This window comes from Melanotaenia boesemani, chromosome 18, assembly GCF_017639745.1.
Source record: "Melanotaenia boesemani isolate fMelBoe1 chromosome 18, fMelBoe1.pri, whole genome shotgun sequence".
NCBI lineage: Eukaryota > Metazoa > Chordata > Actinopteri > Atheriniformes > Melanotaeniidae > Melanotaenia > Melanotaenia boesemani.
This window is the reverse complement of record NC_055699.1, coordinates 6,707,398-6,729,666: the sequence shown is the minus strand read 5'-3', so window position 1 is coordinate 6,729,666 and position 22,269 is coordinate 6,707,398. Positions and strand designations below refer to the sequence as shown.

Sequence of the window (22,269 nt, the reverse complement as noted above, 5' to 3'; positions counted from 1 at the left end):
AGTAAAGGAAGAAGAAATAATCATTCCCTTTGAAGGACTGGAACTTGTATCATCTTTGCCTATTTTTGGAACTAAAAACTTGAACATTGTCTTAAATCATCATCTCAATGTAGCAAATTTAAATATTTTTTTAATTTAAGCAGGTATGAACCTTTCCGAGGAGGAAAACAAACCCAAGTAACAAGTATAGTCTTTTCTTGTGCAAACTAACACATCTCCTGGATGTATTTGTTCTCACAAAGTCTGGAAAAGGTCTGTTGTCAAATTCTGAATTTGGGGAACAAAACCAAACACCTGGAGAGATCTACTGGATGGGTTTCCTCCCAGCAGTGCAGGAGTTGGTGTGTTACGTGGTCATGCTCAACTGGATCTGTAGTTGTGAAGGTGGTGGTGGTAGAAGAAATTGGGGGGTCCATTCAGCAGCCCTGCCAACTATGACGATTTCTGGCTCCTCAAGCTGGAAATTGCCATAATGTGTCTTGCAGTGGTCGACTGCACAGGCCTCTATCAAGAGCTCCATCTGCTGCGCTGACACTAAAGCAAAATTTGTTGCATGTTATGGTGCACAAAGAAATACTTCTGTAGGCACTAACATACAAAGCACTGGGCTTTATCAGCTAGGATACACAAAGTGCACCCATGTACAAATCCAGGCCCCACAAAAGTTGGGATGCAGTGTTAAAATGTAAATGAAACAGAATTTAAATATTTTTAAATATCATAAACCCATAGTTAATTTCCAATAGAACATAAACAACATTTCAGATGTTACGGCTACAGAGTTCATGAATTCAGCTGAACTGATTTTAGAGTTTCTGAGATTTACATCCTTTTTATTAAGCTTATATAGAAGTTACACATATGAAAGATTCAAAACAGAGTAATCCATCCATCCATCCATCCATCCCCCCAACAATGTTTCTCTCATTTTTATTTATTTATTTAGTTAGTTAGTGCTATTTGGTATATTGGTATATCCATAGATGGACACTGCGGACTAAGAAGAACTCACATATATATAAGTACTGTAGAGTCCAATGTTTCTCAAGGACAACATGTTCTTCATCCTTCTTGCCAGTGCGGTTAATATGAAATGCGTGTGAAAAATGGGCTGCAGTTTGAGTTAATTGATGAGTTCTGGATTAACAGGCACATTTTAAAATGCAGTGGGACACTCAGTGAAGGAGCTGCAGTTTGCTCTCTAACCTTAGCAGCTCCTGCGTGACTGCTTTAGCTGTTAAATGTACTCTGGGGGAGTGTTGACTCCAGTCCAAAGGTTTGATGTGTGGGCGATGACGTTGACTTACCAGTTTTATGCAAATGCTGCCTCAGCATGATACCCACAGACATGTCGCACAATGGAGGAGAGCATGACTGATTGTAACGTAACATGTTTAAGTTGCTGCAAAAATCCAATGCCTCAACTACATCAAGGTAATACTGTGAATGGAAGAAAAAAAAAACAAAAAACAAGGACTAGGACTTTGAGATTAATTTTACATTAAAATAAACCTGCCCAGAAGCTGTGTAGCAGCATAATACACTTATGTGTTGCATATGTGCAACACATCTATCCGTCCGTCCGTCCATCCATCCATCCAATTTCTTTTTTCTTAATTAAGAGTGAGTTTCTGGTCAGTTTACTTTTGTGCTAAGGTGAAAATATGTGAGGCTTAAATGACAGTGGAGGTTAAAAGAGAAATAAGCTTAACCAATGAGCCACATCCTTTTCCATCATCGAGTGTTTCTGAATGCAAATCTGGATCCAGTGCAAACGAATGAGTTGGTCTGATGCTGTGGAACTGGATGAAATCAGCAAATTATGGGTGGTATTAATCAATATTTATGGCACTAGCAGGGTCATAGCAGACAATTTCCGAAGTAAGAAGGGTAAATATAATCTTTGTCTCCCAGTTTTTGTCTCATTTTGTCAAAAATGAGCTCTGGATTGTGTAAATCTGGAAGCACCTGCTTGGTACTACACCATATATGAGGAAAATTAAGTTGTGTAACATTGGCAAAACACATGGTGGCTACAGAAGCATCTTTTTTGTTTGTTTTCTTAAGCAGTAACGAAACACAAAAAATCTTGCCAACCTGTCTGGATTTTCTTTTTGCATTACTGACTAAAATAATAATAATAATTTCTAAATTCTAAGAAAAATAGCTTCCATGCTCTGCTCAGAAACTCAACTTAAAGATCTCTTCTGTCTTCTTAGTGGGTCAACCTGTTATGGACATGATCCAGCTGTGATAACTGATAGGACCAACTAATCCTGTTAGTCTTTTCCAGTTTGGATTAATTGTTTTCAAAGGTAAACAGATCAAATCCAGCCCTGCAGTTTTCATTTCTCCACACACATCACTCCAGCAAAGATCTTGTTCTAAACACTTTGATGATGTTTAAAATTTTTTGTGGATTTATGGCTGTAAAGTTTTGATATTAACAAGAATGCTGATGTGTTTCTAAGGTCTTAGATGTTTTCTTATATCCATCTTACATAGAACAAAGCAAGGTTACATCCTACATTGTTTTTATTGCAAGAAAAATTATCCACCATTCACTCTGATCATTAAATGTGTATCAAGCAAGTAAGTCTATCCTAAATCATTTTTATGTTATCCACCATTTACTCTGTATCAAGTATGTAAGTAAGGTAATCAAGACAGAAAGACGACATATTTAAAATTAAATGCAACATTGTCGTTGATCTTGACATTTCATAAAGATACAAGCATGTTCATAGTGGCGTTTGAAGGACGGAGTTTAATGTCTGTGGACTCTGACTACTGCTGGTTGGGACGTTGCAGGACGACAAAATGTTGCTCCATTCTTGTCTCTCCTGGACTGACGGAGCCCAATAAGCCTGCAGGCTGCTTTCACAGTGATGTGCCGTCACAGACATGATCTGGCATGTCTCCAGCCCTGTGTCTGAGTTTTTGTTGCCACGGTTACCAACCAGTGTTTAGTCAGCGCAATAATTTAATAATAAGGCTATTTGACCGGAACTTCTTTCATAGGTGTCCATTATCACTTTTTAAAAAATAAAAAGGTCAAGATTAAACTCAAGTCCTTAAGAGAGATGTGTGATATTTATCACATGTAAACAAATTGTTGCCTGAATTCTGATTTCCTGCCAAACTTTGGACTTAAAATATAATTCTAGCTCTTCTAGAGCAATCTGTTAATAATTATTTACTATCACCTGGGCCTATCCCCATTCCTGAAAACACCTGCTCCATGATCCACACAGCTATAATACAGCAACATGCATCAAGTGAGCAGTTACATCACACTGTGCGTCACCGCCGCTCTGACATTTCACTGGTTCAAACCACCTGAGGGTTCCCACGTTAAGCCTCTGCTCCAGCTCCTCCTACTTTATTATGTCAGCTGGGTCGTGCTGGGTGGAGCTGCTTTTGCCTCTGTGTGTGTGTGTGTGTGTGTGTGTGTGTGGTTACTTTTAACTTCTGTCTGTCATCGGTCATTTTGCATAGGGGTCTTTGTTTGTTTTCTGTTGGTTACTCCCAGTAGACTGAAGGCATGTTGGTGTGGTGGGCTCGGTCACTCTGCATCATTACTAAATCATGTGTCCGTCAGGTCACTGCACAACCACAAGCTTATACAAAAATAAATTAGAATAAATCAGAAAACCTTCTTTCAAATAGAAATGAGCATCTATCTCTGAACTGAAATAAACTCATTTTATAAGAGCAACTCCTGAACTGTTTTCAGGATCATTTGTAGTTGTGTCTACAGTTTGAAGGTGTGACAGTGTAAAAGTGGGTCAGCAGGTTGCCCTGGTTACAGCTCAGTTGAGCCGATAAAGTGTGTTATTTAGCTGCAGACATGGTTGTTCTTCTTTGAGCTCCTACAGCAGGCATGTTGTTTCCTACAGTCTCAAGGGGGTGGGGGGTGGATTAATTCTTCATGCTTGTGTTTATCACTACCCCAAACAGTGTATGTGACATCTAGTTTTCAGGGAATGGCACACCAAAAATACACATTTGTACAAAATAAATAATAAAATAAAATTAAATAAAATCTTAAACTACTCAGACTACTTACAGTTTTTTTTAACTGAGAGAATATCAGTTATATGGATGGATATAATCAGATTATACTTCATAATAATGAAAGTACAGTAAACAAAAAATTTAAATGTGACAAAGTTGAAAATAAAACTTAGGAATTTCATGGGCAGTAAATTGATTGCTCAGCTTGTTTTGGCCACGCAGGAGAGGAAAGAATTCTTGTAGAGTGAGATGAAATATTGAGATCTGTAAAGTAGTAAATAGCTTGACCACTAAGGACTTTCTATGTTATAAATAGCCATGCATTATTTTCTAAACTTAAGGGACTAAATTTAGAAATGTTAGAAGAAGAGACATGTCACTTGTCTTAGTGGTACCAGTCAGTATTCTGACTCATAGTTTTGCCCAAAAGGAACCATGTATAGGGAGAACAGAAATGGTCCCAGTCCAGAACCTTGTGGAATACCATAACAGTAAACAATTTTTACTTGCAACTTTTACCACTCCTGTAATTCTGTTTCACTCAACAATCTTATTGGAATTAGTTCAAACAAAAGCAAACAAACAGCAATAGAAATGGGCAGCCAGTGTCATGTTGTCCTTATTCTTTAAATAAACTCCTCACTAGGCCTCAGTGCTCAGTTTAGGTGTCTTCAGATTAGGGGAAACCAGTAGCTGAAGTTCCTACTGTGTCTGATAGCATCACCAGCATCTTGGGAAAAAATGCTTTTCAATGCACCTTCTAAAGACAATCTCCACATGCTAGCAATGATGCAATGATGCATCTCTGCAAGACAACATAACTTAGCAGTGCAGAATGGATAAACAGTCTACGCATAATTCAGTAAGTTAAAAACATAAACAAAACAATGTTTGTATAAAATTAGGACATTAATAGTTCAGTTCTTTGGTATCCAGCAAAGTTTCATGCTTTAAATGCATAAAAACTTAAAACCAACTATATTCAAACTAACACACTGTATGTATTGTTTTTGTGCATGTATGCTTTTATTAATCATTTGGCTTCATGCATCTAAAAATAACACTCAGTGTTAGCATAAGCATAATACATAGTTAATTTACTACAGTAACAACACAATCAAAGTAATGAAGCTGTTTAATTGGTCAAAAACAAGTGTAAATAGGTTATGAAGTTAAAAAATAAGAGAACTTGATCTTCCAGATAGTTGATTGTCAGTGTTGTGCATAAAAGCTGCGACATCAAATATTCATGAATTTTGTTATATTTCAGGACCATGGACAGCACACATGGATTTGATGGGATTCCATCATTAAATTTTCATCTTTTGTGATAAAAAGAATAAGAACATTTTCAACTTTCCTAATAGCAAGCTGTTACTGCATACATCATCCCTCTCTTCTTAGTGTAACATTGTAAAATAGAAGTAAAACTCAGAGCTCAGAACACCCATAAGCTCACAAACTATTTCTCTTAAATCCTGCACATATAGATATTTTTATTTCTGTCTACACAGGATTTACAGTTAGTAAATCAGGTCCATAAACAGAGAAATGAGTTGTAGTGTGATGATTTGCCAAAATTAGTGTTTTCCTTTGTCTCTCATAATATATATATATATATATATATATATATATATATATATATATATATATACATAAAACATATTTTAGCTAATGATAGGGAAAACTAAGTTTATATTGATATTACACCAACTCCAACTCGATCTGCCATCCTGGAGGTTTAGTAGGTCCCTGCTGCAACACACCTGACTCAAATCAGTGGCTCATTAACAGGCTGGTGCAGAACTTGACAAGTTTTTCAATCTTTTCATTTAATTTTAATCAAGTGTGTTGTGCCAGGGAAACACTAAAACCTGCAGGATGGTAGATTTCAAAGACCAGGGTTGGTGACCACTGCTTTAGAATATAATAGACAGATTAGGCAACAATCAAATCATTATTTTTTATTGCAATTTAATCTGTTTTTCTGTAAAATACTAGTTTTACATAAACAGGACTTAATCACAGTCAACAGGCTGCTCAGATATCCCGTCTAAAGTTTGCAAATATGTGGAAATAAAAGGGTTGGGAATTGAAAGGGAAAGAAATCACTTGGAAGATGAAAAGTTGGAAGGACTGATCTAGAGGAGGAAAGGCTTCTTAGTTAGAAAGGAGAAAACCAAGAGGGAGAGTGATTGTATGTATGGGAATATTGAGCCATGAAGCATTTATGTCAGATCAAAGCTAATCCTTATCTTTGGGAAAGGGATTCAGTAAAACCCAATGATGTCTTGCCGCTTCAAGGGCAGGTGTCTGCTTTCGTCTCCCTCTGTTCATCCACCTTAGTTGGCTGTAGAACTAGTTATATTGTTATGCACCTTTTCTGAACTTTGAGTCAGGCTGGAGAAACTAGGTCAGTCAGGAATGGCAGAGCGAGGCAGGAGGCGTGAAGGGTCTGGCCTCTGGACTCGGTTAAGGAGGGAGTGTTTTTTCCTAATGGAATTGCTGATGCTGAACACAGAGGAGGGAGATGTACACAAGGCTGAGCACCGAGGCGGATGATGGTTATGAACACAGATAATTTGACTTGACATATTAATAAACTCAATGTCAAGTACTTGTGAGAAAAACTCATTTTTACGGTCTGAATCAAAATGCATCATTGCTCTAGCATGTTTGACCATCTGTTCCATAATTTTCTGAATTTCTAGTGTTAATTTTTTCTGGTATAACTTAATTATTGTCTTATTAGCAGCCATTTGTCCAGATAACTGAAAACTTTGGCACAATACTACATATTAAGGGATTATATGGTAAAATTATTTGCATTGCCGTGTCTGGTTTTGCTGTGCACCACCTTCTAAGGTCAAGTTTGACTCGAGACATGGCAGGCCAAAACCGCAAAAGTTGTCAGCACCCCGTCATATTTAGTATTGTTTGAAAGGACTGGCTCTGCTGAATGATGTAATCTCATCCAAACATGACATTACCTCCGTATTAGCAACTAAACATAATTTTAAATAGGAGGGTTTTTTTGCCAAGGGTGAACTCTCATTGGCTGCTCTAAATTTCGGATGATGTAATTGATTCTTGTTGGTCATGTGACATGCTCCATTGATTTCCTGTTTAACTTTTTGTGGGACTTTTAAAGTTTTGATATTTTTATAGATATTTTCTGCATAGTTGTTTCAGTTAATTTGATTGTATCTGATGTCTGCAATTAGCGTTTTAGAACAAAACTGTTTAATTTTACAGTCCAAATGTTTACAGGTGATTTTCTCAGGAAGTCTGTCAGCAGTAGATGTATAAATGTGTGATTGAGTGACTGAGTTTGTGTTCAAATGAAGCTCCTACACATGCTGTGTCGTCTATTTATCAGCTTTCATGTGTTTTCATTAACCTAATTCAGATATAATGTATGTAAAAAGTGTTTTAAAACAAAGATGTGTCAAATTTTTCAATCCAAAACTTTACAGGCTGTTTTCTCAAAATGAGTTTTTGAGAAAACAGACACCAAACTTTCCACTTCTGCTGCTGTCTATTTTCTTAGTTTTTAGAAATTTTTTTTTCTTTATATCTCATTCACAGCCCAATGTATAGAACATTTCATCCCCAAAATATGACAAAAATTGAGGTTTATCTAAATTGTGATGTGATAAATTGAGATATCCAAAATCTGTAAAATATTTTGATTCTAATATGTGAACAAAGTTAATAAAGAACTTAGAACCTTAGAACCTTAATCCAGTGTCTGGATTTTTTTCCTAGAAATAAATACAAAATAGCACATTTTGTCTTGATAATACCTCATTTGCATATTTAAACTTCAAATTTCAGAAAAATGCAGTGCCGAAAATAAGAATGTGAGGAATAAACAAGGACAGCTTCAGGGTGATAGCTGTTAAAAAAATAAATAAAAAAAAGTAAAAAAAAATGACCCTGTTTACCTGTAGTGTCTTGCCTTTAGGGGTGGGAATAAAATGTTTCGAGCACGCCTAGTGTGAATTCCCTCTTATCTACCATTGCTACATCAGACTCCTCACAAGATGCGATAAGGGGTATAATTGCATGAGATCTTGTTTTTGATAAGTGGACTGAGATGTACTGTATTGCAGGTCAACCAAAGGTCACCTTTTTCTGTTTCTGCCACCATTTTTTTCTCCATCTCAGCCATCGCATCGGTATCCCTCCTCACACTCTATTATGCCTGCAGGGATAGGGGTTCTGTTGAGATGGCAGCATACAGAAAGAGAAACTAAAATCTTGCCATCTTTCCTCCTCAGCAGTTTTTACACTTGACAATTTGGGCAAAGAAAAGGAAAGAAAAAAAAAAGAAATATTAAGTCAGCAGGGTCCTGTTTGGTATTCATTGTTTTCATGGTGCTATTTTGACAGGGTTTAATCATCTGTAAAAGCAAACTATCACAGCTTCTGCATGGATTAACACAGTGGACATGATTATGCAAAAAGAGTAGGAGGTGGAGGAAGAAGAAGACACTTTTGATGGAGTCTTTGGCCTGAAGGCGAAGGGCGAATCAGCTATACTTAACATATAGTGAAGCAATGGGTTTCATGAACTCAACTCTGCCTCTGCTACTTGTGCTGTACATTGTAGTGACTCCTTGTTGCTCATGGTGCACTGTATCAGTTTGACCACCACTTCTCCATCCTTTGGCCTGTATATAAGCTCCCTGTTGTGGGATTAACACTCTGGAAAGTGCCATTTGTTCCTCTTGCTGAAAGTTTGGAAGGCAGCACCTCATTTCAGGTGAAACTTGCAACATGTTTGCAGGTTGTGAAAGTTCAAAAATATGTAGCATGTTTTTGTGAACCATTTTCATGTCATGCCTGCTACATTTAAAGGCTAGGCATAGCAGCAAATTGTGAAATTGGTTATTTTATAACTGTTTTGCAAACCATGCAACTGCAAAACAGAGCTTGCAAACATATATAAAGCAGGAACGTCCACTTTTTGCATCCCTGAAACCTGAATATAAGCGGAATCAGTCATTTCTTTTTAAAAACAGATATATAATATCATATTTTTATTATTATTATTATTATTATTATTGAGAAGAATCAGTGAAGGTGCCCAGAGATGTGAGCAGGTTTCAGTTTATTGCACAGACACTTCGATTTTGTTTCTCAGTGGCAAAATAAATGCACAGAAAAGCACAGTTAGAGTTTATGTTTAAAGTCCCACATTTAGTGGGGACTTGGAAAAAGTCCCCACTAAAATGTTCTTGGCACCTAAAACTAGACTTGATTTGACAACCTGGGTTGAAACTTGTTTCCAAGAAGGAACTTTGCTGACTCAAATGCAAACCTTGTCATAAAAGTGAAATGGTCAAGGACAAGGACTGCACCGAATGCCCAGCTGCTTGAAAGGAAACTATTAAAAAATGAAGATTGGATTGAGACTTTTTTACAATTTGGACATAATGATGTACCTTCAGTACCTAGCTGGATGCTTGTTGTGTTTTGTCACAGCGAGTTCACTCAGCAGCAGGTTGTGTTTTGTTTTTTTAATGCAGCAGGAAACCATCATTGCACAAACGACGGAGGCCACTGGAAATAAAAGCTTTTAGACCTCACCTGAGCTCCTGTATAGATCTGTCTGTGATGGCCACAATGTGGAAATCCCTGAATTTAAACTACAGCTTGTTGTGCTTCAAATATTGGCCGCCGCCTGTGTGTCAATGCACTGACTCCAAAGAACACATTGTGGGTGTTTATGAGGTTATCAAGATCGTGGTTCCATAAACTGATCCACAAGATAAGGACAGCTCACAAACAACGGTACAAAATACTAATTCTACTTTACTCATTCTTTGGAGACGGTGTGTTATCAGGACAAACTTGAATTCAAGTCTGACTAAATAATTGGAAATTTGATTTGTACTATTTATACACAGGCACAGGGACAGCAAACAACAGCTGCTGGAAATATTATATTACATATATATATATATATATATATATATATATATATATATATATATATATATATATATAGAGAGAGAGAGAGAGAGAGAGAGAGAGAGAGAGAGAGAGAGAGAGAGAGAGAGAGAGAGAGAGAGAATGCAGGCCAGGTTGTAGTTGTGTGGTGATAAAGGCTGTTTTATCAGTTGCTGTGTAAAATTGCAGCTTGGTTTATGAAATGACTTGCTGTAATGTGGGGCTTTTACTCTGTAAATAACCAATGAGGAGGTTAGGATCCAATCAATTTTAGTAGTATGTTGGATGTGATAACTGAATATTGGCTAATAAATAAAATAAACCACAGCTGTTTCCGTAAGACGTGTTTAACTCTGGCGATGTTGCATCCTAAAATCTGATTTTCATTTTCAGGCTGATTTTTGTAATATCACGAAGAGAACATAAACTGTTATTGAGCAAATGTTAATGCTGTCTCTTTCTTCTGTTGCAGATGAAGGACCATGCTGCCGTTGAAATGTTGTGATATCACTGTGAAGTCGTGGACAGTGGTGAATCACAAAAAATCAGAGCCAGCTGTACTTTTCTTCACTTTTGGAGTGGTCAAACTATATTTCTAGATCTGTTTGATTAAATTACCATTACCTGCCAATGATCAAGCCTGAAATGGAGACGCTTTCCCAGGACTCCATACTGGAGTGCCAGATCTGCTTTAACTACTACAGCCCACGGCGGCGACCCAAACTCCTGGATTGCCGGCACACATGTTGCTCAGTCTGTTTGACCCAGATGCGCAGCAGCCAGAAAGAGATCCGCTGTCCTTGGTGCCGTGGCGTCACCAAACTGCCTCCCGGCCTGTCTGTCTCTCAGCTCCCAGATGACCCGGACATAATCACGGTCATTGCCATCCCTCATGCCTCTGAGCACACACCAGTTTTTATTCGTCTCCCTAGCAATGGTTGCTATATGCTGCCCCTGCCCGTAACCAAGGAGCGGGCACTCGGCCTGCCGGGGGAGCTAGGATGTCGCTTCCTGCCTGGCGGGCAGCAGAAGGGGGTGACCGTAGTGACCGTGCCTGAGCAGCAGCCTCTGGGCTTGGCTATGGGTCTTGAGAGTGTGGGGCTAGAGGGAGGTGAGGGAGAGAGGCGAGTCACGGGCCCGGTGGGAGGAGGGAAGGGCTCAACATGGTCTGGCGTGTGCACAGTGATCCTGGTGGCATGTGTGCTGCTCTTCCTTCTGGGCATTGTGCTGCACAACATGTCCTGCATCTCCAAACGCTTCACTGTAATCTCTTGCGGCTGAGGGAGGCTGTCTGGACTGCTGTGGACCCTCCGTTAGCCCTGCCTCTCCTCAGGGCTGGACTCTCTTGAGGACTGGGGGCTAAAATACCATCATGGGCATTTGAGGAAACAAAAGAGCAAAGCAGAGAAACACTGATGATAAACAAGAGGGCAATAAGAAAATCCACAAACTGCTCTGCCACTGTGTTCTTCTTTTTGTTTTTTGATTTGGGGACTGACATTTAAATGGAAACATACTTTCAGAAATTCACTTTCCTCTCTTCCAGGAACGCTCTGCTGGTCTGAATCTCTCACCCCGTTATGTTCTTTCTACATTTCCTGAAAGGATGTTTTGAAAATCACTTTAGATGCATTGTAGACAGTTGCATTGAGCCTGTCACAGTGGCTGGATTTCTTGTTTAGTCTGTTGTTAAGTACACAAGTTAATGTAGTGTTGATTAGCTGAGCTGCGGAATAAGCGTGGTGTGTCTAGCAGTGCAGAGTCTGGACTCTCAGTTCTCAGATTCTACTGGAGCGAACTCTGCAGAATCCACATCTGTCCCCTAATAATCTGGGGAACTTGGAATCAACATGCCTTTTTTGTGTTTGAATTCAAAAACATGTTAAGAACGAACTGTGGAAATTATTAATCCACATAGTTTGTGAGGGAATTCGCACGTCAGCGTATTATACAGCTGAACTCCACACAGGTAGTGTTGACTTGCTTCATAGGGCTGTAATAGAATGAGTTAGTACTAAAATGTCTGCTGATTACTTGATTTGAACTTATTTGATAAAGCCATTAGTCAAGTAAAAATGTGTTGGTTTCAGCCTCCCGAATGAAAGAAGTTGATCGCTTTTTTGTTTTTTGATTTCTACTGTGTTTTTGATCCATTTGCACAAAATAAGCAATTTTATGTTTTTACTTTGGGTTGCAGATGTTTTTTGTTTATTGGCTTAGTTGACCAAAGGACAAGTTAGGATTATCATAATTTGTAAAAAAGAAAAAAAAAAGGAGGAAGGTAATCATAATTCCAGAAACCTAAATCCTAAATCTATGACAAGAAAATTAATATATTATTGTAATTTTTGTAAGTTTATAAGAAATAACAAAAAATCTGTTAGAAAACTGATTTCTAAGATCAAAGTTTCAAGAACACAAATTCCCCAAAACAGCAACAAAACAAGGTTCTAGTTTTAATCCCACCCCTAAAACCAGTTTTGTGTGTAACAGAAATGCAAGAAAAAACCTTAAACATGCAAAAGGGCGACAACCTAAGGATCCTCATGCTGCCACAATAGGGAGCACTACAGGTTAAAAAAAGTTCAACAATCATATTGCCCTGTGAGCCAATAATCCCATTTGAAGTGTAAAATGTCCCTAGATGTAACCACTGATATCCTTGTATCCGTTTCTGTTCTCATTCCTGATGCAACAGGCTATTAACTCATCCGTTCTTTTCTTTTACCATCTCCTGAAACTGTGGGTTTTTTTCAAATAATATAGTGTTTCTGTCTTGAAATAAAATTAAAAAGAATAATTTGATTAAATTTCTTTGCTGGAGTAATGCACCCTAAAATCTGTTATTTATTGATTTTAAACTTAAAAAGTGAAGTGATTCCTTAGCACACACAAACATGCAATTTTACATGTATTTTGCACTAGTTTTTCTCTGCTATAACATCCCTGTCATACAGTGTTAACAGGATTAACCTTAACTGACTCTGTTGTGTGATGAATATGGCATTAGGGGTTTATCTGACATCAACAAGAACGGTTTCAGTAAAACTACCACATATTCTCATTTTTTTAATCAGAAAAAAATATGTATGTTTTAGTGGTATGAGGGCTCTAGATGCATTGCTGAAGGCATTCATTAACTTTGAAAAGAAGTCATTTAGGCTAGATTATTCCTGAATTGCTAGCTAGCGCTCAAGCTAGTTTACATTAAAATAATGTCATAAACACAAGCTTATATTTGTATGTTTCTTAGTTTTAATGATTCAACAAAATGAATAAAATGTGAGATTTAGTTAATTGATTAAAGCGATTCATGATAATTACTTTTTCTAGTTTACCTGATTCCAGAATTTTACTTGGTGTGCTAGATTCAATACAGTCATGTTTTTACAAAATTAATTTGTCCTGTTTTAATCAAGCAGACAACAAATGTATAATTTAAGCACTTAAAACTAGTTCATTAAAGTTTAAAAGTGGTTCATGCTGCTTTCAGTTTTTATGCTAAATCAATGCTGTCCATTTTCCTACTCTAAACAGAATATTGTCATATAAACAGCATATTGCTCTTGCATATCACTCTTGTTTGAATTGTTATTCTTTCCCTCCTGTTGTGCATCACTCATCTGCTTTCCCACGGATAGCCTACTTTTCATCTTACACAATTTGTTCAAAGACCTTTACCCCTGATTTGCCTCTGAACTCTATCATCCTGGCCACCAACAGCCCACACAGTATTGACTTGATTGGAAATAAACTCAACTAGGCAATGGTGTGTGTTCATTTACGTGAGTAATAGGTCAGTAACGGGTCAGTTGTGGGTGGTTGCTGCAGGGTTTCTGCTAATTAATGCTGTATTGATTTATCTGCTTTGAATATCTTTCTGCTGAGATGGATGTTTTTTTCTCACTTTCATATGCCAAGGAAAGTTAGTTCACTGTACATACTTCACCCACTATATAACTGCACAGATGTACTTGTCTCTAAAGCAGGGGGTGTCCAAAGTCTGTCCTCAAGTGCTGCTGTCCTGCAGGTTTTGGATAATTACTGCTGCAGCACACCTGAATCAGATTGATGGGTCAACATGCTTGGGCAGAACTTGACAACAAGCTGTTGAGGAGAGAGAAAGTTGAATTAGGGAGACATCTAAAACCTGCGGGATTGCAGCCTTCAAGAACCAGAACTGGGCACCACTGCTCCAAAGCATTAATTTCAAGATTTATTTAACACATAAGTTTTTGCGTCTTCCAGCACTGCAACATTCTTTTAAAAAAGACTTTCAGGCTACCAGGCAGCAGCTTGTTTTAAAAATCCAGTGAGAGTTAAGTTCAGCTGAACTGGTTCATGTATTACATGCTGCTGGTTGCTATGAGACAATGCAGAAAGGCTGTTTGAAGTTTGTGGTAGCTTTGCTGAAAGTTAGAATATTTTTAGCACTCAGCGCTAATTTCTCAGCACTTGAGGCCTGGGAGGTTTTCTGGGAGGACTCAGAGAAAAGTCAGAGATAGAGGAAGTCCCTGTTGGAATAAAACAAAGCTCTCTTTAATGTGTGATTTTGTTTACAATATCAACATTTTGAAATTGTAATGTAAATTATGATTGAATTAAGCTTAATATTCATGATTCATTCTTTAAATTGAAAATTTTAAATGTAATTTTACTCAGAATGGACAAGGCGAAAACATTTAGTTACTGAATTATAAAAAATAATTATTTTTGTTGCTTTAAATTGCCTCAACAAATTTTTAACATGATAGCAACCCCAAACCCTAAACTTGGTTATTTCAGGGCTTATTGAAGGAGGCATACAAAGTGACATGATCGTCTTTTTTTATTTTTAGATTTTGAACAAGTCAGTATTTTCCCTAACCCCTGCCCCTTGAAGCTAAAATACATTTTTTATTATCTGTTCATGCTATCAAACTGTTTAATGTTTAATCTAAGAAGTTAAATTCTATTAACAGATAGGAACAGATATTTGCATGTGCAGAATCGGTGTGCAGGATATAGTAGTGATGCAAGTAGTGAGGATTTACTGACCAGTCATGAATGAGCAGGCAGTAGGTGCGTGCTGGTAAAGAAAAGGGGGAATACATGGACCAAAACTAAATTACAAAACAGTCGTGCTTTGTCTGGTTATGATTTGGCTTTTAGTCTTTCAAAACCTTTCTGCATTCATTATTAACTTGCACACAAAACAGCAGATCCGGATCTGGACACCAGTTTTTCTGTTGCACATGGTGGTTGTTTCAGAGGCAAAATGTCAGGTAACAGCTGATGTATCCCTAGACTATACATTAAGTAAATTGCACATTTCATAGAGTTAAATGCCACTCTAAGCTGTTCATCATCTTGTTTTTGAGACCATTTTGAGTATAAAATAGATTCTGACGTGGGAAGCGTTACCTAAATAGATTTGCCTATTTGTCTGCTGGTCTTTTGCACAATTTTCTTTTCTTTCTTTTGTTTTTAATGAAATTTATTTTTAAGTTTTTGTGTTTGTAATATGAGATAATGACTAAATGTATTGTGTTGTGAAATGAATTACAGATACAGTTCAAGCTTATTTTCTTGTCATTTATTCCTCTTGAGAACCAGAATTTTCTTCTTTAAGATATTTTCACTATCTGTAAAATAAAGTGTTACATTTTACATGATACATCTAAATTTGCGGACAGGAGAGGCCAACACCAGAAACTAACCCGGTAATTTTGGCTACTGTTCTACCAACTGAGTCAAGGCCAACACTGTCAACAGGAAGAATATTTAACCTTTCTACAATGGAAGCTCAGTGGGTAAAAATCTTGAAGAAAGCCATTAAAAGTGGTCTTTTATGATTTGAAAGTGTTTTTTGTTGGACTAATAATAGAATTGGATCTATATATTTTCCTTTTTTAGAGTAAGTACTCATAGTAACGTCAAGAATTGTTTAAATTATTGGAGTATGTTTTTCTTAACACAAAATAGAGATGGGAGAAAATAGTAATTTAAACAGTTGATTAAATTTGAGTTTTTTGTTTACTAGGATCTCTAATTCAAACCTGTAAAAACAGAAATATGCACTTGCTAATTGTAAATCAGTCATTCATTCCACTCATGCTAAATAATGGTTTAATGAGTCCATTTCTGACCATCAGCATAAGATTTTTCATAAGATGTATTTTGACTTGAACCTTCATTTTTATCTAACGAATAATGTGAAAATATGATCTTAAAAAGCTGTTAAATTGCTCCTTTCGTTTGAACAGTACATTTGAAAATCCAGAAAAGATTTTGCTAGTCCTGTAATGGTTGTTTAGGCACATCGATTTACTGTGATCTTCTACGTTGTTCTAAGCTGGAAAGAATAATCTGAATATCCTTTTTAGTCTTTATATTAATTGTTTTTCAGATCACCGAATTGCTCTGTGCAAAAAATTCTTTTGTCGTTTTACTTTTATGTTTGCAGATTGAATCATAGAGGGAGGCTTGTCATTTCTGTGCCTGTGTGTTTGTAAAATACTATTTGTAAAATACTATGAAGTTCCTGTCGTAATTTCCTGTTTGTGTCGCATCTGACGATGCAAGCAGCAGCTGTTTTTGGTGAACTAATAAAGCAAACAATCCAAATATGAACAAGCAGTCATTTTTGGAAGCACTGTTTTCCTTTTTTGTTTTTTTTTTTAAACCACTTCATTACTATTTGTTGAGAGCAAATGGAGCCCACTAAGATCAAATAGTCAGTCCCTGTGGTTTTATTTACAGAAATCCCATATGTCACACTTGAGTAAACTTAGAGTGCTGCCTCGCTTTGTTTACCCTTAGGAATCTCTTTTCTCCTCCAATATTTATTGATATTGTGTCACATCAGTAATTAACACTCCCCAAGGGCCAATTGCAGCCAGCTTTACTGCAGCAGAACACCTCTGTAGTTCACAGGCAGCAGCCATCATTAATGCTAACTGCACTGCTCCTGGATTGCACACAACCAGCTGACTCCATTTCCTTTTGTGTTCATGTTTTGCCCTCAGAACTGCCCTAATTTTGGGAGTCATAGATTCAAAAAGGTGTTGGAAACATTCCTTAGAGATTTGGGTCCATAGTAAAATGATAGCATCACACAGTTGGTGTCTGGCGTTTGCACATCCATGATGGGAATCTACCATTGTACCACATCCCAAAGGTGCTCTGTTGGACTGAGATCTGGTCTGAGCAGGACACATTCATGCTTTCATGTTGTTTCCACCAAATTCTCATCCTGCTATCTGAATGTTGCAGCTGAAATGGACCAGGCAACATTTGTCCAATCTTCTGTTGTCCAAGCTTGTGTAATTTATAGCCTCAATTTCCTATTCTTAGCTGACAGGAGTGTCACCCTGTGTGGTTTATTGCCACTGTAGCTTTAAGATTCAACGTGTTATGCATTCAGAGATGGTATTCTGCATACTTTGGCTGTAGCCACTGGTTTTCTGACTTACTGATGCTTTTCTGTCATCTCCAACCAGTCTACCCCATTTTCCTCCCACATCAACAAGACATTTTAGTCCAGATAAGTGTTGCTTGCTGAATATTTTTTCTTTGTCAGACCATTCTCTATAAACTCTAGAAATGATTGTTTGTAGGAGTCTAAGGAGAAAAGCAGTTTCTGAAATACCTAGGCCACATTTAAATAAACTATTCCTGTTTCTTCCTCATTTTGATGCTCAGTTTGAACTAAATGCATTGAGTTGCTGCCATGTAGTTGGCTGATTAGATATTTGTGTTAACAAGCAATTTAACAGGTGTGCCTAATTGAATGACTGATGGTTATACAGCCAGTTTTCACTGAATTTATTTTAATGCTGCAAAACTTAAATAAAAAATATATGTCCTGCATGACTAATTTATCTGTTATCTGCATGTTGTTGTTTTTTTTTAATAAGTATGTACATAAAAATAAATGCAAATGGCAATTCAGCCTCACATTCCATGAAATTGATCATCTTCTTTTACTTTGGTTACTGTACACTGTAAAATGTAACATAGGTTTAAACAGAATATAGCCTACCTAGCGAATATAACTTAATTTTAAACTGGTTGTTAGTAATACTAATCTTAAATTATATATATGGAGCACAAAATTTTGAAATAAATATTATACTTAAGTTGAATTAGTGTAATTAAGATAAGTACGTGAGGCATGGTGACAGTGGGGTTTCCCACCAGTGCTGTTCACTTCTATTAAGAACAAATTATAGATTATTTACTGTATGAAACCTTTCACTTTTACTTTGGGTGATTAGTAACTGCTGAAATTACACAACACTTTTTGAAAGTACTTTTTTGTTTTTATCTTTTTACTTACTTAGTTGATCACTAAATCAAATAACACAAAAAAAGTTTTGACTGATTTAAGAGAGATGTGAAAAAAAAAGAAAAACTAAATTAAATTCGTATATCAATTTTCCAGCCATCCAAGCTAACATGTCTCAAATTTTCTCTTGATAACTTATTTTTATTTTCTTGTTTTGTATTATTTAGAAATAATAAAATCATATATATATATATGTGTATGAAAAAAAAACAGAAAAAAATAACATCCTATTTGTGAGGAAACCAGTACTCAGCTAAACAGATGTGTTCTGATCTAAAACTAAAAGTCCAGGCAGATGTTGCGCCGTCACAGAGACATCTGTGATCTGACAATGGTTTTAGAAGAAATCCTTCCCAGACAAAGTTCCCGTAAGTAAGGTGGACTTAAAACCATCATGTGTGTTGAAAATTAAACCAACATTAGACCTTAGTTAGATTTTATAGTGTGGGTGGAGACTTCACTCAAAACTAAATTAACTTTTAGAGATTCAAAAGCAAGTTTTGAGGATTAGACTTAAAAAAATAGTTGGTTTAGGCTCTAACAAATTAACAAAGAACAATAACAAAAAAAAAAAAAAACATCAGAAAGGCATTTAACCATAATAAGGTTTAGGCATTAATAAATTAACGTTTAGGTTAACACATCAAAATTTAATTGTCAGGTTCAAGCAATAAAAAATAATCTTCATTACACTGAAAAGTAGTCAATTCGACCTTTAAAATGATGCAATTTTGTGTTGATATTAAAATATTTTCAGTTTTAGGATTTAAAATGTAAATAGATAAACCTCTAAAAATAATTAGGCTTTCAAAAGAAATAGGTAAAGTTTAGGTGTTTAAAAGTAATCAAGTAGGTTTAGCCAGGTTCAGGCACGTGTGGTTTTGTGTATGGATTAAGTAGTAATCAGTTAGGTTAAGGGACTATAAATTAATTGGGTATATTTAGGCTGACTGTTCAAATTATGTAATTGAAAACATTGTTATCATCTTTGCTTATTAATTTAGTGCCCACCTTTGTTGTTATTAAAGCAGAGGAGCATAACAAATATATAGATTTATGTGCTACTCATGCAAAAGTCTGGTGAAAAATCAAAAGCAACTAATTCCAGATTCCTAATCCCTACCTGAATGGTGGTTCATTTACATTTTTTCTGTATGAGAAGGGAAACATTCCAGCATTGTCATATCTCTGCTGCACAGTGTCACAGTAAATTTGGGTTACTGGAACTATTTTCTTTTGTCACTGCATTATGTGAGCGCTCTTGAGGATGTATCATGGAGTCTCTGCAAAAGCTCAGCAGAGACCGTCATCCGTTTAAGCCTGGCAGCAGATCAGGCTTCGTTCCTTCATGCTGAGAGAAAAAAGATAGATACGGTCCCTATTTGTAGGAGGCAGTGTTGGGTGACGGTGTGCAACAGAGTGAATAAAAGCAATATCAATTTTTCAGTGAACACTCCTGCAGTATTTCCGGCAATGGAAAACTTAAATATTTGAAAGCATTAGATGACAAAGTTCTGTGTTATCCCAAACAGTGATGTACATGTTTCAAGCCTGGAAGCTTGTTTCATAAGAGAAGGAAGTATGACCTTGTCTTGGCGGCGAGCTGCTTGAGTCACTTAAGATATTGACTTTAATAGTAGGAACATGCTCTGAAGAGGTTATTCACACTCAAATTATCGTATGTACAGTGTTAAAGAATAATCCAACCCTTCAGAAGATTAGGTCTGATTGTTGCTTAAAAAAAAACATTTATCTCTTAATGAATCCTAAATCATCATCATTGTTTAACTAATTCAAGTCATTCTGCTGCAGCAGGTCTGCCAACCTGAAACGATCAAGCAAACTAAAAAAAATTACCTCAGAAAAAATTACACTCACTTCATGCATAAATGCAGACAAAGCCAGAAAATCAGTTTTGCTGCTTTGGAGCACAGTTGCAGGTAATGACAGGTTAATGAGTCTGCACATGTGAGGTGGCTGTACAAGCACATGTGTGACCCTCAGTAACTGATGGCTGCTGGGTTTCCAGACTACAAAGGTGCTCATTTGCATTTTGAAAGCATGCGTGAAGTCAATCTCTGCTCACGCATTTTTACTTTTTTCTGTACTCTTAAAGGCCTGATTGAGGATTCTTGCTGAAGTGTTTTACATCTTTGACCACAATTTACCTCTGAAGCTAAATCTTACATCCGACTAGGAGACCAGAGTTTAGTTTTCTGGTAATTTAGGTGTTCAGTAAAAAGAATAGAAAAAAAAGAAGTAATGGACAGCTTTGCTTCCGAATTAATTTGAAAATGACAAAGACTCTTAGGAAATGATTGAACACCAACCAAAACTGTTTCAAAGCCAGCAGTAATAAGCAATGAGTCAGCTCAACACCTTTGTATGATTTCCTACAAATATTAACATTTTATATAGACTCATGTCACTTGAACTTTTAAAAATTCGCTCTGAATATACAGCCTGCATTATTTCAAATCACATTAGTGACTGGAATCGTGGACTTCTTAACTTTGAAAAGATAAGCTCTGTACAAATAAAAAATCTGGTCCTCATCAGGTGTTAAAATGAGATGAACACTAAACCAACAAAATAAAAATAAAAACTAAACCAATGATTCAACAGCTTTTACAACCTCCTCCTGTTTTATATCACAGTGTTGAAAGCAAACCTTTGTGCCTGTATGAAAACACACAGGAGTTGGAACATTCTGATATTTATCCGCCTTAATGCAGCTTCCTGCTCAGGAAGCAACCTTCATCATGTTGTTCCTGCTTCTTCACTTCCTACATCCATTGTGGAAAACACACCCAAGACGCGACACGTAGCAGTCAACAGCAGATATTTCATTCAAACACACTCTCACAATGACCTTTTCCACAATCAGGGGAGATGACCAAACAGATCCTGAACCATTTCCAGTTTTTGAGATAGATGCCCGATCTCTGAACTTCTGCACATCTCATGTGACAAACAAGTCCTGGTTTTGCCACAACTTTGCAACAGACCTCACAAGTGATGTAAGTGTTTTTCGAGGGAAAATAAAAGAAGTAAGCCAAGATTTTTAATTTTCTGCACAGAAGATGCCCGTGAGGTAATGATGGGGTGTAAACAACAGATGGTTTGGTTTAGGGAGCGCACTCACCTCCTCCTGTAAGCCTCATGCTATTTTTTAAACATGATTATTGTTTAAGTGGGGCCTGAACCAGCTTCCTTCCTCATCATCCTCCCTTTTGCTTCACTCCTGGGAATTCCTCTGAGACAATGAAAACAACTTGTGTACAGTTACCCTTCAAGGTCTTAAGAACTTTGCTTGACTTTTTCCACTTTTAATCCTATCATCTTGAACCAGTGACGGAGCTTTTATACATGGGGTGGCCAGAGCACGAAAGACTTTATCAGGAGGGCCATATAATAAGAAAGGAAATTATGGTGTTCCTCTCTCTAACACACACACATACACTTCTGTGATAACTGTGGTCACATTAAAGAGACATGAGAAATTAAACATCTTTACATTGATATTCTGGATTATATCTTTCTGTACAACACAAGACTAATTACAGGGTTTGTCCACATTTTCATGTCGTAGCTTACTTTAAAATCAACTAGCAGATTTGCTAACCTATTTAAATTAAAAGGCTGGTACACACATAAGGATTTTCTAAATTTGAAGAGATCTTATATCTGTTAGAGACCCCACACATGATGATAAAAAATCAGGCATTTAACATTTGATCATACTGCGTGTGGTGTGCTCCGATAATCTCAGTGCAGAACAACAAACAAACAATGATTCTGTCACGCAGCAGATCTAGAATCTAGTCCTCCAAGCCGGACATCTCATGTGAGCAAACGTGATCTAACAAAAACGTAGAAGAACCATAGCAACAACCAGCAAAAAAACAAAGAAAAAGAAAAATAGTAACAACCGGAAAACACAACACACAGCATGGAAGGAGATT

At 36.8% G+C, this 22,269-nt stretch overlaps 1 protein-coding gene across 3 annotated transcripts in view; it reads left to right on the top strand.

Moving 5' to 3' along the window:
- Positions 1–12,230, top strand: part of rnf152 (ring finger protein 152) — a 55,249-nt gene extending 43,019 nt beyond the window's left edge. For all 3 annotated transcript variants that reach the window (XM_041968267.1, XM_041968269.1, XM_041968268.1), the window contains exon 2: positions 10,448–12,230. In XM_041968267.1, the coding sequence (XP_041824201.1) occupies positions 10,606–11,256 (651 nt within the window). In that variant the 5' untranslated portion in view covers positions 10,448–10,605 and the 3' untranslated portion in view covers positions 11,257–12,230. The remainder of the gene's footprint in view (positions 1–10,447) is intronic.
- The last annotated feature ends 10,039 nt before the right edge of the window (positions 12,231–22,269 follow it).